Source organism: Mus musculus, chromosome 9 (genome assembly GCF_000001635.26).
Source record: "Mus musculus strain C57BL/6J chromosome 9, GRCm38.p6 C57BL/6J".
In the NCBI taxonomy this organism is placed as follows: Eukaryota; Metazoa; Chordata; class Mammalia; order Rodentia; family Muridae; genus Mus; species Mus musculus.
In genome coordinates, this window is record NC_000075.6 from 58085692 (window position 1) to 58102616 (window position 16925).

General features: G+C 51.1%; 2 protein-coding genes across 13 annotated transcripts in view; one reads left to right on the forward strand and one right to left on the reverse strand.

Annotated features, from left to right (window-relative positions):
* Positions 1-16925, reverse strand: part of Ccdc33 (coiled-coil domain containing 33) — a 90151-nt gene that overhangs the window by 57019 nt on the left and 16207 nt on the right. For 6 of the 11 annotated variants that reach the window (XM_017313444.1, XM_017313445.1, XM_017313447.1 and 3 more), the window contains exons 4-5: positions 12824-12987; positions 852-985 (exon numbers count right to left, since the gene is read on the reverse strand). In XM_017313444.1, the coding sequence (XP_017168933.1) occupies positions 852-985; positions 12824-12987 (298 nt within the window). Of the gene's footprint in view, positions 1-851; positions 986-8270; positions 8491-12823; positions 12988-16230; positions 16644-16925 lie in introns of those variants that run through there. The other 5 variants (XM_006511257.4, XM_006511254.4, XM_017313448.1 and 2 more) reach the window with 4 other exon arrangements.
* Positions 1-16925, forward strand: part of Stra6 (stimulated by retinoic acid gene 6) — a 90212-nt gene that overhangs the window by 21899 nt on the left and 51388 nt on the right. The window lies entirely within an intron of this gene.

Sequence of the window (16925 nt, forward strand, 5' to 3'; positions counted from 1 at the left end):
TTTTACAGGAAGAAAACCATTCTCTCGTCTGACTACAGGCTAGCCTTCCCCTCATGTGTGGGAGGGAGCCCGCTGTGTTGTCTCCTTTCCTCTCACAATCTTTTGACTCTTGTCAGCTTTTGGCTCTGTGAAGTGAAGGGAGACTTCAAGGGGAGCAATTGTGGGCTGCGAGTGCCCAATGCCAGTGCCCCCAGGCAGATCTGACACCAGCAGTTCATACTTCAGTCTGTCCATACCAACCTCTCAATTGAGGGGGACATCAGATGCTCCCACTGTGAGAAACACGCAAAGTATACTTGCATGTGCACATACTGGTACCTGGTCCAAGACCCAGGGAGGACTAGCCAGAGATAAAGCTCTATTCTAGCTAGAGGCATTAGTTAAATAAACCCCAATTCAGCTAGCACCTGGAGCTCTGGTGACATAAGCCAGGACTTGTGTCCTTTAATTTCCCCAAGCCTCAGTGTTCTCTTCTAAGTAGCACCGTTCCTCTTAAGAGGTGAGGACTTAAATAACAGAGGCGTGGAGACATGCTACAAAACGATAATGTGCTGTTTCAGTGGGACATGGCAGTAATAACAACCATGAAAATAATCACAACCGTCATAAAAAACGATAAGCTCACATTGTCTGGAAAATTCATTTATGTGGAACAACTCATTTTTCCAGCAGGCTGGGGAGATGAGGCGTGATGGGATTATGATTTTTTTTTTAAATGCTTTTATCGGAGCCCAGGGAGGTGTTCAGCTGGCCTCCAGCTGTGCTGAGAGAGACTGCTTTTGCCTTCCATGGCAGGTGGGGCTCAAGCCACTTGCATCTCCCACATACCGGTGCCCAGCCCCCAGCCTCACCTTCCCGTCCTGTGTCCTCTGCCTGGATCTCCACATTCACTGTGTCCCCCCAGACGGGGGCTCTGGTGGGTTCTGAGGTCACAGAGGTCATCGCTTGAGGACTGTGTTTGTTGGCTTTCTCTGATGTGGTTTTTCTGGGGAGGAGGGACAGCTGAGTTAGAGAGTGGCTTCTTCTTGGGCTTTGCTGTGTGGACAGGGTAGACAGAAAGTGGGCAGCTCTCCCCCACACAGACACTCATGTCGTCCTGGGCTTAATGGATGCCCAGCTTCTCCCCTCAGCTGTCCTGTATGGTGACTACACCCCCTTGTTGGCCACTGCTGGGGCCTTTGCTTAGCTGCAGAAGCCGGAAGCTCACAGTGAAAGCAGGACAGATGTTATACCTGCCTGTGATTTCCTTGCCAAAGAGGGCTCCTGGCAGGCACCTCTACGCACAAACCCCATCCGGACCCTCTTCTCTGGGATCTGTTCAGTGGGAGAATGCTTCTAGATGACAGTTGGCTGTGGGCCACCCACCTAAGCGGCTCACTCCTGGCGTTCATTCTCTAAGTGTGTGGCCCAGAATCCCAGGCTGGCCCGGACGCTTCACTTTTGAGTCCTTTCAGTGGGATATACCCATTCCCTTGCCTCCCATGTTGCCACTGTGTTCAGAACACTGGGCTGACCCTGGGACCTGGGTGCAGGACAGAAAAGAGAGCTTCCCAGCCCTGAGCACTCAGACTCTCAGGGGCAGGCTCTGCAGGTGAGGAAGGAGCCTGGCTGGGTTTTCTGCAGCTCAGTATAGCCTGTAGGTGTAGAGGATGACTGTCGCTGCAATCTAGGGCCATTAGACAGCTCGATAAAAGAATGAAGACCCTTGTGTTATTTTTCAGGCTGTAAATGGTTCTGCTACATTACAGCAATCACGGATGAGCAGTGTCTGACCCAGCCTGCATGAGGGCAGCTAACCAAGCACCCAGCAGGGGGTGCCTGGTACATCCTCCCTCTGTCATCCCTTTGTCCTATCTCTGTGACTATGGCTGATTGAGGGATGCCACATGAACTCCTCCTGCCATCCTATATCTTCATCTTTATAGCCATACCTGCAAAGCCATAGAGCAGAGAACTCCCAAGCTTTGCCATCCCCCACCATGCTGGCATAAATGCACAGACACCTCAGCTTCCCAAGCAGGTGCTCTGCACCTCTGACAGAGGCAGAAAAGACAGCAGCAGCAGCAGCGGTGGCCATGGAAATGTGGGCGCACTAAGGACAGGCAGGAAGGAAAGCAGGCCTTCCCACATGCCACACGTCACAAACCTGCCCCCTTACAGGCTCATCCTTGGGAGCCTCTCAGGGATTTTTCAAATGACTCCATGTGCATAGAAAATAGAAAACCAAGGATGTGGAAAGTCAGGGCTAGACTGAGATGGAACCCATCACCCGTCCTTGCCAGCCTGTCTTCTCCCTCCCACACCCCTGTCCTCTCTCCTCCTTTATCCAAGTTCTGGGGGTTTTGCCGGAAGGTTAAAAGATGTATGAAGTTAGATGGAGCTTTCCCTCAGGACCAGAAAGAGTTAAGTCTCCCCCAGCCTAGCCAAGAGGTAGTCAGGAAAGGTGAGTGAGCTGAAGGGAGGCAGGGAGGAGGCCCATGGGAGGGGAGTGCAGGGGGCAGGGGGAGAGATAGGGGGCGGCAGGAGGAAGCTTTTAGCAAGTGGGGGAGTCTTTCAGGATAATGGCTTTTCCTGGCACAGCTGATTGACTCCTCTGGGCCTTGATGAGAGTCTAGAACTGGAGCTGGGGGTGGGGAGAGCCTTCTAATTCCTTCCCAAATGGAAGTCAGGGACTGGTTCTGACTCCCAGTCCCAATTCTGCATTGTGATCTTGCACCTGGCTGAGTTCTAGGTCCACAGGCTCAAAAGGAGCTCAGGCCACCCAGGACAACCTCAGAGCCCAGGGGTTCTCTCTAAGACTCCATCCATCTCTTTCAGCTGTCTACAAGGACTTAGGCTCCTCTCTCCCTATCTCCAAAGCCAAATCCTCCCTAAACAGCCTGGCAGCTTCAGTCATGGGCTAAAGGAACTGGTGGTGCCTGTTTTCTCAGGCCTCAGACCTAGTCCAGTCTCAGCAGGATAGGACTGGGGTTTGGTACAGAGGAGGGGTCCAGCTACCTTGAGCCCTAAGTTGTAGAAAAATGTAATCCCCAGCAAGGCCTATACCTCCCCCAGGGTGCAAGAGGAGTGTGTCTGAATAATTGCAGGCCTCCAAGCCTGTATCACCTGGGGCTCCCACCCCAGCCTCATGAGAGGGGCCAGGTCCAAGCTCATCTGTGAGTGGGAGGGAATGAGACGCTTCTTGTCTTTTTATTTTCTTCAAGGTCACAACTTAGGGAAAATGCAATATCTGCTTCCCACAGGCTGCTGCTGAGGGTTAGAGATGTGGGCAATCGGCAGACACGGATGGAAGCTGAAGAGCATGCGTGCGCATGCACAAGGCACACGCGTGCACACACACACCACACACACACACTCACACACGGATTGCCTTGTATGTACATACACATTGTTTCAATTTGTATGCCCCACTATATACCCATTCTCTCCCCTGACACTGATCCCAGTATGCGTGTGCATGTGTGTACATGTGTGTATGAGTAGGCACGTGTATGTAGAGCCTAGAAATTGACTGCAGGTATCTTAGTTCTCTCTCCATCTTTTTTGAGACAGGATCTTTCAGAAAAGATTTGGTTAGACTAGCCAGCCAATAAGGCCCAAGCATCTTCCTGTCTCTGCATCCCCAACACTGGGGGTACAGGCAACATGGCTTTTTGCATGGGTACTGGGAGTTGATCTGAACTCAGGACCTCATGAGCGTTCCACTTGCGCTTTACTGACTGAGCCATGCCCATCCCTCTCCTCACTTCCCTGGCAGTCTGCTAGCTTCCTGCTGCCTCCGCTGTTTCTCCAGGCCCATCTGAACCCATCTCCTCCATCTGTCCCACAGTCCTTTGGGCCTCCCAGTCCTTTCAGAACTTCCAAGAAAAACTACACAGAAGGTCTGGCTTCTCAATCCCAGGTTAGACCACCAGGGAAACAAAGCAAAGAGAAGGACATCCTTTCAGTCTGTTCTGGTTGCTGGGGTCCTGACAAGCTTTCATAGGACGAATAGGACCAAAGTAATGTTCCCAGAAACGTGGGGAAGGAAGCACTCAAGCAGGCTCTGAGAATAAATGAAGGACAGATCTTTATACGGGTACATGGTAGACCAAAGGCTCTGCTACCCTTCAAAGTGGTCCACCATGATTCTGTTGATACTCACCTGGAGAAACTAGGAAGACAGGTTCAGACTAGATGTTCTGGAGGTTAGCTTCCAGGACCAGACAAGCCCCCCACTCTACCCCACCCACAGCCTTCTTCAAGTCAGCCCCTGAGCCAAGGACACCAGCTTCCTCATCTTCTAGAAGGCAAGTGGCAGACAGACTCCCAGGTCTCAAGCCTCCTGTAGGCATTTGCAGCCTGAAGACCTCTCCCCAAGGTCAAGGAGCTACAAAGCCTCTACAGAGGGGGTCAATGGCTGTGTTCTTACCCCTGAGCTTACCTATCTTGGCTAGCAAGGAAAGATTTCTGGAGGAGGCAAGGCTCACAGAGATGTCCCCAAGAACAGGACCCTTTCCATAGGAAATGCTGGCAGATTCCGAGGTCAGGAGCCAGTTCAGGGCAAGTCACAGGGTGGGCAAACTTGGGCAGTCAGGTGTTTGGACCTCCTGAATGAGCCCTTTCTGGAGTTATCTTTATTCCAGACCATATTCAGGGTCCTTTGAGGTCACATAGCGGAAAGGAAATCCCTGATTCTTTTGGACTTGGCTAAGCCCCAGTGTAACTGCTGGGCAAAAAGCTGCACCCAGGGAATCCTTAAAGAGAGAGGGGCTGGGCTGGAGAGATGGCTCAGTGGTTAAGAGCACTGATTGCTCCTCCAGAGGACCTGGGTTCAATTCCCAGCAACCTTTTCTGGTGTGTCTGAAGACAGCTAGAGTGTACTCATAAATAAATAAATAAATAAATAAATAAATAAATAAATAAATAAATAAATAAATAAATAAAGAGACAGAGAGGCTGCTCTGAGACAAAGTCCAACCCAATGCCCTTTCTCATCTGTCTCTCATTTCAGACTTAGCAGGGAAGTCACACCCCTGCTTCACTCATCTTTCTTCCGGCTCCAAGGCTGTTCAAGTCCTTGTGGATCACCAGAGTCTGTCATTTGGAGCATAAGTGAGCTGTTATCTTCTGCAGAGTGATGGGCTCTCATCTTGAGTTTTATTGATTAATTGCAGACTAATGAACCATCACTAATTGCTGCTTACACCTAGTAGGCTTTTATGCTGATTACTAATTACCCCTGGTGGGTGTCTATCCTGGTTAGGTTTTGTCAGTCTGACATAAACTTGGACATTCCTGGGAAGAGAGAATCTTTAGCACTTTCCACCGTGGGCAGTGTCATCCTTGGGCAGGAGGGCCTGGGTTGCATAAGACGTGGAGCTGAGCAAGTCAGGGAAAGCAAGCCAGTAGCAAGCATTGGTTTCTGCTTCAGCATCTGCCTTAAGTTCCTGCCTTGGCTCCCCTCTTGAGGGTCTGTAACCTGTAAGCTGAACTTAGCCCTTTCTTTTCCAAGTTGTCTTTGGTCATAGTGTTTAAGGCAATGTGGAAGCAAGCTAGGATCACCTCCACTCACAGAACAGCTGCCCGGAGCCAGGAAACTACAAGCTGAAGGCTGGTGTCCCCTGCCAACAGAGGACCTACCTCTGCCTTAGCTTTGGAAACAAGAAAGGGCATCTGGTCAAGCCTTAACTCTTTAAAAGGTCAGGCTGGGTGTGATGGTGCATCCCTGCGATTCTGGCACTTGGAAGGAGAAGATTACAAGTTCGAGGCCAGCCTGGTCTAAATAGCAAGTTCTAGGCCATCCAAGGCTTCATAGTAAGACCTCACCTTAAAAAGCCAGAAATGAGTGTGCCACGACCTGGAGAAAGAGCCCTTCCTGCCCCACTGCTGCCCTCTTCCAGACATGCTCACTTCTGCCAGGCAGCAGAGTCCTCCAAGCTATATCTCAGGAGTCTAGTGCCCTGGAGAGAGCTCATGCTGTCAGGGGCTGAAAGTTCATCTCAAACTGAGCCCTCAAGGGACATGTGCTGAGCTGATGGGGGGAACATCTGGAAAGAATGCTTGTAACTACAGTCTAGGATGGAGGTGTCCCAGGACAGCCCCACTTTAACCACCGCCACCAGCTGTGTTTACAGCTCTGGGACATAGGGAGGTTCTCACTGAACAAAAATTTGGAGGCCCTGAGCCTCTTGAGTAAAACCATATGGAGCAGGTGTGGGCAGGAAACCAGGCTGATGGAGTCCCAGGGCCCTCTCAGGATCTGCTCTGCAGCCTTGTCTCTTTCCCTGGGGGCATCCTTCTGGAAGACAGAGGGTCTTGATGTCTGCTGGAGTCAGTGGTCAGATGGGAACTGTTACATCTATCTGTCCCACTCCACGGCAGCCCACCCCCTCAGTCGAGTCTTCCCCTCTGCAGGGCCTCAGCCTTCTTGCCTACTGCAAGGGTATGATGCCAAGCTCCACCCCACAGATGCTGAGGCAGGTCACTGTGAGTCAGCCTCTATCTTCTCTGCTTAGACGTTTTTCCACTGGAGCTCCTTGGCCAAAGGCAGAGGCAGGGAGGTCCAGGTCATAGGCTAGGTCTCTAGGCTGATCACTGTGCCTCTTTGGAAGGCTAAGTTAGGGCCTTGATGCCAATGGCCCTCTTCCAAGAGGGACAAGGGCTGCATAAAAGATCAGTGTGGGTAGTTTAAAGGACTTTAGAGTTTGGAGTCCTGCATCCTTGCTTGGGGACCTATTAGCCTCATGACCTCTAGGATCCTAGAAATGCTCTGAGCTTCTGGAAGCCTGTGTGTAAGATGGGGTCTGAAGCCTACACTCTCTGGGCATGTTTGTCATTTACTTCTAGTGTCCTTCCCAATTAGTCACATGGACAGAGCCAAGATCAGGCTCAGTGTGGGCCAGGGTCAGGGCTCAGTCCTGACTCTGACTGTCTGGCCCTGACCTGCTTCTCCCTCTCAGCTCAACTAAGGCAGGCCTGGCCACATGCACAGAGGAACCACCCAGGCTGGCCCTGTCCCTGCTCATTAGCTCGGGGCAGCAGGCAGCCAAGGTAGCAGCTGCCAACACTGGCAGTCCTTCCCCAGACTTTGGCCAGGGGTCAGAATCTATAGGCCATCTCCTAGTGCTCCCCCATCCGGCACTCTGGGGTATCCCCACCTGTCAGGACCACTGCCTTCCTGGTCCCTGCTGGGCTGTGACTGACAGGTCTCTTTGTGCCAGGCTGGAAGATAGATGCTGGACAATGGACAAGTTAGGGGAGTCCTGGGGCCCCGGGCACTGACCCAGCAGACCTGGGTGTGGAGTCTGCCTTGTGTAATACAGCTAGGGCTCTAAAGAACAGAGTTTCCAGGCTAGAGAGCAAGCCAAACTACCAGACTTGTACCAACATGAAGGCCAAAGCTCATATCATGTCCATGGAAAGACTGAGACTTGGAAGCCGAGGGACTGCTTGGCAGTCACACCAGGTCGGGGCAGTGGGCCAGACTCTGGCTCTTCCTGACCCTAGTTTGACATCTCTCCACAGCTTTTTCTGCTGGGTCTCACGTGCCCAGTGTGACTACTGGCTGAGGACTCCCTTACCCTGCGTCTTGCATTAGTCCTGCCAGCATCACCCAAGGCTCTTCAAATGCTCCCACGTGAGGTGTTCAGGCCCAGAGAGGTGAAGCAACTTTCCCAAAGTCACACAGCAAGTGAGAACAGCATCGTATCCATCCATCCATCTATCCATCCATCCATCCATCCATCCATCCATCCATCCATCCATTACTAGCTTCCAGCTTCCTACACTCCATGGGATTTTGTAACAGGGAAAGAATGAGAACAAGACACCTACTGGGTGCTCATAGAATCAGTGGGACCTGATGAACAGCAGTGAATAATCCCATAGCCAGAGCTGTGGAAGTCTATAGTCCAGTGGAGGATGGGAGGAGGAGATGCTGGCCTGGGAAACCAGGGGGCTCTTGTTTGAGGAGGGGCTCTTGTTTCTTGTTGGAAGAGGAATGCAAACCCTTGGGGTAGGAGGGAACAGTGGTTGTGAAAGAACTGGGGGGGGGGTGTAATTATGGCTGGAGCAAAGATAGAAAATTGGGGTCATGCTGCTGAGAAGCTGGAAGGACTCAACCATGTTGGGCCTGGAGTTCTCTTTATCCTGAGAGCAGTAGGGAGACATGGGCTGCTATGATATTTTGATGCCACAGTAGCAAAGGGACACCTGACTTAGGAGGAGGTTGGCAAAGGTGTAAGATTGGATGTACCAAGAGAAGGTGGGCAAACAATTCAGTGGCCTACCAGGAGGTGGAGACCTGTGGTCAAGTTCAAGAGATGAGGAGGGCTTTGGCTCTCTTAGCTGCAGATTGGATAGGGCAGGGTGTGATTCTTGATCCCAGGATAGCATTGAGAAGACGTGGAGAGGATTGGGAGTGTGTAGCCATGGAGGAGACCGAGGAATTTAATGCTGTGTAGGAGACATGAGGAGCAGGGCCAGAGAGAAATCGGAGAGTAGGGTATCCTGGAAGGCAAGAGAAGAAAGGGCTCTGAGACAGTGAGCAGTCACCAGGGACTGGCGCCACCGGGAGACTTGTTTTACACAGAGGATGTAGCCCATGAGGGACTCAAGAAAGAACTGTTGCCAGAGTAGTGGGTGGGATTGGAAGGTGGCTTGGACAGAGACGGGCAGAACCATAAAATAAACCACTGGATCTGTGCTAGGCAGCTGTGCCTGGGCTGGCTGGGGCTACTGAGGAGTGAAATGGCCTGAATCTTCTGTGGTTCCCACTAATGAACAGATGTAAGAGTAGTTTGGGGCTTCCTGCCCCACCCACCACCTTGGCTATAAACCTGCCTGCTGAGAAAGTGAAAAAGTCAAAAAGGACAGGAGTCTGAAACAAGGTCTCAGAATCCCCATGTGAGGTGGGCCAACATGGCTGTGCGGAGGGAGCAGGGTAAAGCCAAGCTGGATGGCTAAACTCGGGACATCAGAGCCGGGGTAAAAATGTTTAGAATACGGAGTTACATATGTGTATGTATTCTGGTCTTATTGAAGTACAATTGAAAAATAAAAATACATATTTGAAATGCATGCCATGATTTGACATACCTACTATGAATGAGGGCAGGTAATCAAGTTAAAAGACCCACCCTTTCACGGTTATCCTTTTGTGTGTACGTGGTATGTATATAGTTGCACACTGTATAGCAGGTCCCCAAATGTATCTACCTTATAGCTGGATGTTTGACCTCTCTGACAGAACTCTTTAATTGACATCTCCCAATTTTCTTCATCCTCAGACCCCGGCGCTACCTCTTTGTTTCGTGAGTTCAACGAGATTCACATTAAGTGAAATAATGTGGTATTTGTCTTTCTGTGCCTGGCTTATCTCACTTAGTGTAGTGTCTTCCATGTTAGAGGAAGTTACATATGGCATGTCTACGTGTGTGCACGTATAAATGTGCACATACACAATGATATAATTAATTAATTACTTGTGTGTTCATAGGGCAGAGTGGTGCATGTGCCATGGTGTATGTTCAGAGGACAGCTTACACGAGTCAGTTCTCTCCTTCCACACGTGGGTTCCAGGGATGAACCCAAATTGTCAGGCTTATGGACAGCACTTTCACCTTCGGAGCCATCTCAAGTGCTCCAGGGCTGGCTGCCTCTTACCTTCCTGGTAATAGCGTTCTCAACAGGATTGGGAGGGATGGCCTTCAAGTTCCGATTTGCAAGTCTGTGGTAATTAGTATACTAGTGTGGAGCACCTTCTCCTACACCTGTCTCTCAGTTGTATACCTTTTAAGTTACTATTTTATTTTATTGAGACAGTGTCATGCAGGAAGGGCTAACCTTGAGTTCACGACAGAGCCAAGGATGACCTTGAACTTCTGACCTTCTTCGGTGGCCAAGTGCTGACCTGACAGGTGTGCACCATCAGTGCTGGGTCTGTGTGGTGCTGGGAATCAAACTCAGGGCTTTGTGCATGCGCGCTAGGTAAGCAGTCTGACAACTGAGCTACAATCCTGGTCTGTTAGTGTGGCTTCTCTGGGAAAGTATCTGTTCAGGTTCTTTGGGTGTGTGTCCATAATGTGTGTCAGTGTGTGTGTGTGTGTGTGTGTGTGTGATAGTGATGGTGATTAGGGATCAAACATATTCCAGGGCTTGGAATATGTTAGGCAAGCACTCTACCACTGAGCTATACTCTCAGTCCCCTTTGCTCATTTTGATTTTGATTTCTTTGTTTTGTTTGTTTGTTTGGTTGGTTGCTTGGTTTTTGACAGGGTCTTACTGTGCAGCCCTGGCTTGCTCAGAACTTGCTTTGCAGACCAAGCTAGCCCGAACTCTCTGAGATCTGCTTGCCTCTGCCTCCCTGTGGCTGGGATTAAAGTTGTGTGCTACCACAGCAGAGCCTTTTGAACACTGAGTTGATTTTCTGCTCCTGGGATGTGTAAACTCTCCCTATGCTTGGGCCGTCGACTCCTCATTAGATGCGCAGTTTGTACATGCTTCAGACCGGTCTGTTTCATGTCAGTGGTAGCTTTCCTCTGCTGTGCGGAGCTTTTCAGCTTCTTGTCACCCACTTGTTTATTTTGCTTTTGTTGCTTATACTTTGGATGTCAAATTAAAAAAAAAAATCCTTGCCAAGACCAATGTAAGGATCCTAGGGAAACTGTTTACTCCTAGGTCCTAACAGTTTCAGAGTTTACATGTGAATGTTTATAGTTAAAAAGAAACATATTGAAATATTCATATGAGGAAAGGCTTCAGTGGACTTCTTCATTGCATGCTTTAGGCTTTAGTGGACTTCACTGCTTGCTTTGTTCTGTATTGTAATCAGACCTGGGAAGGCATCAAGTTCTTTCTAGGGTTTAGGGAGCAGCTCTAGGGTCTTGGGAATTCTTGGTCCTCCCTCTGGGATTTCGACCTGGGGCTTGGAGTTAGCACTAAAAGCCATGTCTGGGTCCTGGCAGCTGGGCCTTCATTTCTCAGAAGCCCTCCCTTCTCCTTTTCATTTGCATCTCATTAGCACCACTTGGAGCTGCTGGCAGCTCAGCCTGGAGCTCTGGGACCAGGCTGTAGCCTGGCACAGGCCCTGCTCCCATCATGAAAGGGGGAGTAGTGAGGCACATGTCCCACTTTCCACCCTACATGCTGTGCCACTAGGTCAGAGGGACTAGGGTGTTCTCAGCTCTTGACACTCCCATCCAGGCTCATGTTCCCTAGGCTCCCTTCCTTCGAGTGTTCCCATAGCAACAGGGTGATGGTGCAGGGGGTCTTTGGAGCAACACACCCACCCAGCTACCCTCCCCTCCACAGCCCAGGCTGGGTTGGTGACAAGCAGGGCTTCAATCTCCTGAGATGATCAGTGATAATTGGTTTATGGAAATAGCTAAAAAGCTGAGGGATGCTCCCCAGTAGAAATGAGCGAGCGAGCCTCCCGCCAAGCCAGCTTTTTGCCACCTGTCCTTCCCTGGTCCAGAAACAGAGCTGAGGGAGGGGAGGGCAAGAAGCTAGACTGGGGCTAATGAGGCTTTTCTAGGGGAACCAGGTAAGACTGGCACCTGTTGTTCTCCGGCAGAGCCTCTGTGCCCTCTTTCCCTGTGGGAGAGGAGATGTGAGAGGGCCACTTGTCACCTCAGCCAAGCTTTCATTGTCACCTTAGCCAGGCTAAGGTCCTTGGCCCATTGGTCTGTGTGTATGTTGGGTGCCTTGTTGGAGAAATGGAGAATGAGACCTGGGACCTGCAAGAAGCCTCAGTTCTGGGGACAGACAAGAAACATACGTGCTGTCATGGCGAAGGGATCTACTCTGGGAGAGGAGTGCTTTGAAGGTGAAGTTTTAGTGTTTGTGCGTTTGAGGGCTGGGACAGGCATTCTCCAAAGGGGGCCGAGCAGTGGGCAGGAAGTACCTGATGCAGGCAAGAGTGCAGGTAGGGAGGTGTCAGAAAGAGTGGTGGAAGGTCACAGATGTCAGAGTCTCCTTTCTAACACAGTGCTAATGCTCAGCCTCCAGAGGGAGGGCTGGCTGGTTACCATGTTGCCTCATACACTCTTTGAAGAGAACTGATGCTTGCTCATGAGATGGGCAGAAGACAAGGTATGACAGGCCCCAGCCACCAGGGTAAATGAGCATGCGCAGAGAGCAGCTGGGTTTATGGGTGTTGCAATAAAGGACTAGGAGCTCCGTGGCAGAAGTGGCTAGGAAGAGGTGAGGGCTCACAGGAAGGTGGCTAGGAGCAGTGTGACCTCTTAGGGCTCCCAAAGCCAGGAGAGGCAGAGCCCAAGTCTTTCTGTAACTGGAGAGTGAGGACTTGAGAAAGTTGCATAAAATTAAAGTAGGCAGAAAGTCAGTGGCAGAGAAAGACTAGTTCTTCCCAGCCCAGGCTCCCAGTTCAGACAGAGCATTCCAGGGGAAAGCCAGGTATACTCAAAGGTGTGTCGGTGGGATGTAAATGACCAGTAGAAGGGGGATTAGCACCTGCTGAGTTTTTCTGTTTGCTTTTCTAGCTCTTATTCTTCTGGGTGCTGTTTCTCTTTCTAACCATTGGTCCCTAGATGCTCCCCCACCTGCTGGGGACAAACTCTCAATGCCCTGGAACTCAGATAGATCCTGGCTGGTAACATTCCCCTTAGCCACTTCTACCTGACACTGAGCACAGCCTGGGTACCACAGACAAGGGCCTTGTCCCTGTGAGGTCAGGCCCTACTCAGCCCTGGCAGCAGTCACCACACAGCAGGGGACAGGACGGGACTCTCATTTGCATGAAAGCTCAGTTTCCCAGTGTTCATCAGATGGTTTCTGTTTGCAGACCCATCCCCAGCCCTACCCAGTCTCCCCAGCTACTTACACCACCACGTAGGGCCACGGTTCAGAGCCATCCTTGCCGGCAGGAAGGTTGGTAGCTCCATATAGAGTGACAGTGATAGTCTCCTTATTACAGGGAGCCAGGTAGTTGGCGGCAGGATATGGGTCCTGGGAGGTATCCAGGCGGCCCTGTGGTTCCTCAGGAACCTGTGGAGAGAGCCAGGACTAAGTGGACTCTCCTGATGGAACATTTCTCTTCACTGTTACTGGTAACCTCTACCAGGCAGGTCAAAGCTTTTGACTGGATAATTTACAAGACAGAACAAAAATCTCAGAGACATTTCCTAAAAAACTGGTGATGGTGGTGCGCACTATACAATCCCGGCCCTCAAGAGGCAGGAGGATTAGAAGGACCAGAAGTTCAAGGTCATCTTTGGCTCCTCCAGTTTGAGGCCAGCCTGGGCTACATGAGACCTTGTTACAAAGCAACAAACATGTCAGTGAGTCGGCTCGACCTTTACTGTGAGAGTCTGGTGACCTGAGCTGGATTCTGGGAACCCGTGGCGGGAAGGGAAGACTGCATGCCCTTGCACTCACCCACACATAGACAATAATAGTAAATAAAATAAAGAGGATATGATTGGGAAATACCAAGTTTGCATTTCAGATGAGTCTATGATTTTTGTGTCGAGCTGTGCTCAGTCTCGGCTGCAGGAGACTGGAGGTGGCCCGTGGCCACAGGCTGGATAGGCCTGACTGACCAGAACCTTTTCCTCTCTGTAACATCGCCCTGCTTCCCCGACTACAGAACAGCGGCGTAGGAGGCCATTTTCTCCTCACACACCGCATATCCTTCAAGGTTTCTCTCCTTTCTTCCTTAGCCTTTGGTGTGTCCCCTCCTGCAGAAGCAACCCGCTTCCCCTTCTCTCTCTCTTTAGTTTGCAAGCAGTCTGTCTGTCTGTCTGTCTGTCTGTCCACAGGCCTCTGCTCCTGCATACACCTCTGTCTGTAACTCCCCAGTGCCATGTGCCCCTCAGGTCTTAGGGACCTCCACCTTTCTTCTTTCCTATACCTTTACCTTAGACCACCTGTGTCATCTCACATCCACCCTACAGGACAGTGAAGGCTGGGACCTGACAGGAAGCACCACTCTGCCCCACCCTCCTGACTCTTGGCACAGGAAGAGGGGGCAGCATGGCTTAACCCTGGGCCCATCTAGGAATGCTACTTCATTCAGATCTTCAGGACCATGGTTCTGCATGGGGGATCACAACAGAAGCCATGACTCCCTTACATTCCTAGCTCCTCTTCCCCACCTCAGCCTTTGTACTGGTTCTTCCATTGCCTGGGCAGCTCTTTCCTGAAGACTTCAAACCCTGCATCCCCTGCCCCATCCTTCACTTGCTGCAGGCTGTGGTCCCTGCTTAACAAGTTGTCTCATTAGGAGGTGAGAACAGGGCTTCCCAGCCCTAGACATGCCAGCTCTGTAGAGACTTCTCCTCTTCCTATGACTAAGGATTGAACCTGTTCCCTCCCCCAACAGGACCCAGCAGGGCTTGTCACCATCTGCAGAGGTGTTGATGAGAGTTACCTCCCCCACCACACACACACATGACAAGGGTAGGGGGAAGGGAACCCTGCTAGTGGAGGAGGGGGGAGCATTCACACACCACTGCCTCCCCTAGATCAGAGGACTTCCTTCTAGTGTACTATCCCACTGTGGGTCCTACCATAACCAGCGGTCACCCAGTAGGTTTGTTTTCCTGTTCTGGTATAGGAGTGACAGCAACTGACAAGCCAGGAGACCTAGGTCTTAATACCTCTGTCCCTTCTGAGACGCTCCGTTCCCTGCACACAAGTGGGAAGGTCTAAAATGTTTTGTGACTCAGCTTTTCCAGGGCTTGGTGTGACTAAGGTTCCCGGAAGTTAGGCTAGGAGAGGTAACTGATGTCCCTTGTACTGCCAGATGGACACCCTTGCTGCTGCAAGGGCACAGCCTGCTGTGACATTCTAGGGGTGCAGAAGTGAGGGCCCTTAGCGTGACACTTGTCTAAAGGCTTCTCTGACTCCTTGGCAGCCCTGGAGGCTACCAGGCCTCTGCCAGGATTGGATGTCTCCCTTCCCTATCTCCATACCTCCCTCTCAGGACAGACTTCCAGGAAACGTAGCTTGGTGAGAGCTAGGTGGGAACCGCTGTGCTTCACTTGTGTGCTTGAGGCCAGCGGTTAGTCAGGTACCTCCTGGTGAAGTCTGTAGGCATGTACCCCATGGGCATGCTGGGCCTAGGGCCTGAAAGGCTGGGCTAAAGGTAAGGCTTATAGAGGGGACAGGTGGTAAGCCAGGGCTACCAGTCTTCACCTTTGCCTCTTTCCTTCCTCATGGGTCTCTGCATCAGAACCAGTGTGCTCTGCCTGCCTCTGCCCCTGGTCACACTGAAGAATTTGTGAAGAAACAGAATATCTATAAACCTATAGCTATACCTATATATACTATACCCATACCTATACCCATACCCATACCTATACCTATATATTCTATACCCATATCTATATATACTAGGTTACAAAGTGAGGAGAAAAGCGCGCTCACACACACACACACACACACACACACACACACACACACACTCCACCTCCACCATCACCACCAACAAAAACAGTACTTCATAACCCTAGCTTTAATGACTAACCTTGCCTAGGCACTAGGATAGCCCATATGGCCCCTTTGTATTGAGGGAAAGGGCTTAGGATATGAGACCTCTCCACTCTTTCCATGCTTCTTCACCTGGGCTCATTTCCTGGGTTACTATGCCTGCCTGAGGGCTTGCAGCCTCGGGATTTACGATAATGGCAGAAGTTACAGTGCCTGACGCAGGAGCTCCTTTTCACAGATGACACAGGGGTGAGATGCAGCTCAGTGGGAGAGCACACACTTAATATCTGCAAGGCCCCAGGCTGGCTCCTCAGCTCCACAGAAACGTATGCAAAAGATCAGAAACCTCAGGGAAAGTAACCGGTAGGTTTGATTACAGTTTTTCAAAATTCAGGCTGGGGAGTTAGCTTTCAGGTAGAGCCTGCCTGGCATGCATAAAGCCCTTGAGTTCAATCTTCAGTATGGGGGGGAGGGAGAGGGGAAGGGTACAGCAGTGATCAAAACAGATTCACCCCCCAAATCTCTTCTTTGCAGAAGGTCAAGATCTGTGTTCAAGGTGAGGGCAAGGATGAGGTGAGAGTTGGGGCAGGGAACATCCATACAGCCAAGGATTGCACGGTGGCTGATGGGCAACATCAGCAGGATCTCAGGCAAGGGCAGGCCAAGTCAACCACCGCCTTGGGGTACTGCATTTCATCTCTGAGAGCCTCAGAACAGAACATCTAATCACCACCACTCTCCTCTCGCAGCAGTGACTGAGGCCCAGAGAAGAAACACGCTTGTCACTGTCAGCCTCACCTTTGTCTTCTGTCGTCCCATCCTCTTGGGGGCAGAGTGTTCACTTAGCAGTCTAGGGGGTTAGTATCAGCCCTGGGTATGGGCAGGCAATCAGCCATGGGCCTCGCCATCCAGCAGGCCCAGGTGCCTTGAGTCTTTCCCCATCAGTGTGATCTCATGGGTGCCACACACTGCTTTGGGGGCTGGACTGGGTAGGGGATGTTGAGTGGGAGGATGCAATCTGGATCTTTCTCAGAAGTGGGAGATCCTGTGGGTGGAGGTGCCTTAGAGTTTCTGGGCCATGGACAGCTAAGCAGGAGGTTAGGGAACGGATTCCTGGCAGCCTCAGGAGGGTGAAGTGGGGTGATCCTTGTTCTGCCCAGTCCTGGGAAAGTACAGGGTTTTCCATTTAGCTGAATCACCTAGGTAACACTGTATGACATCACAGGATAGAATCAGCCACGCAGATGCAGTACAGCAGGGTGGACTCGGAAGCTCTCCTCTCTTACCCCTGAACTGCGTGTTGAGCAGTCCCTGCTGTCCTGTTCTGGGGGACTATGGCTAGCTCAGCACACTGTGTGCCCAGTCCCTTGTTGCTCCTGTCACAGCACAGAAGACCCAATCACTACCTCAGAGATGTCGCAGAGAAGAGGATGCAGTAGTCACCTAGCCTCTTTGGATACTTGGTGGCTTCCTTCTGCCTAGCAATAAACAGC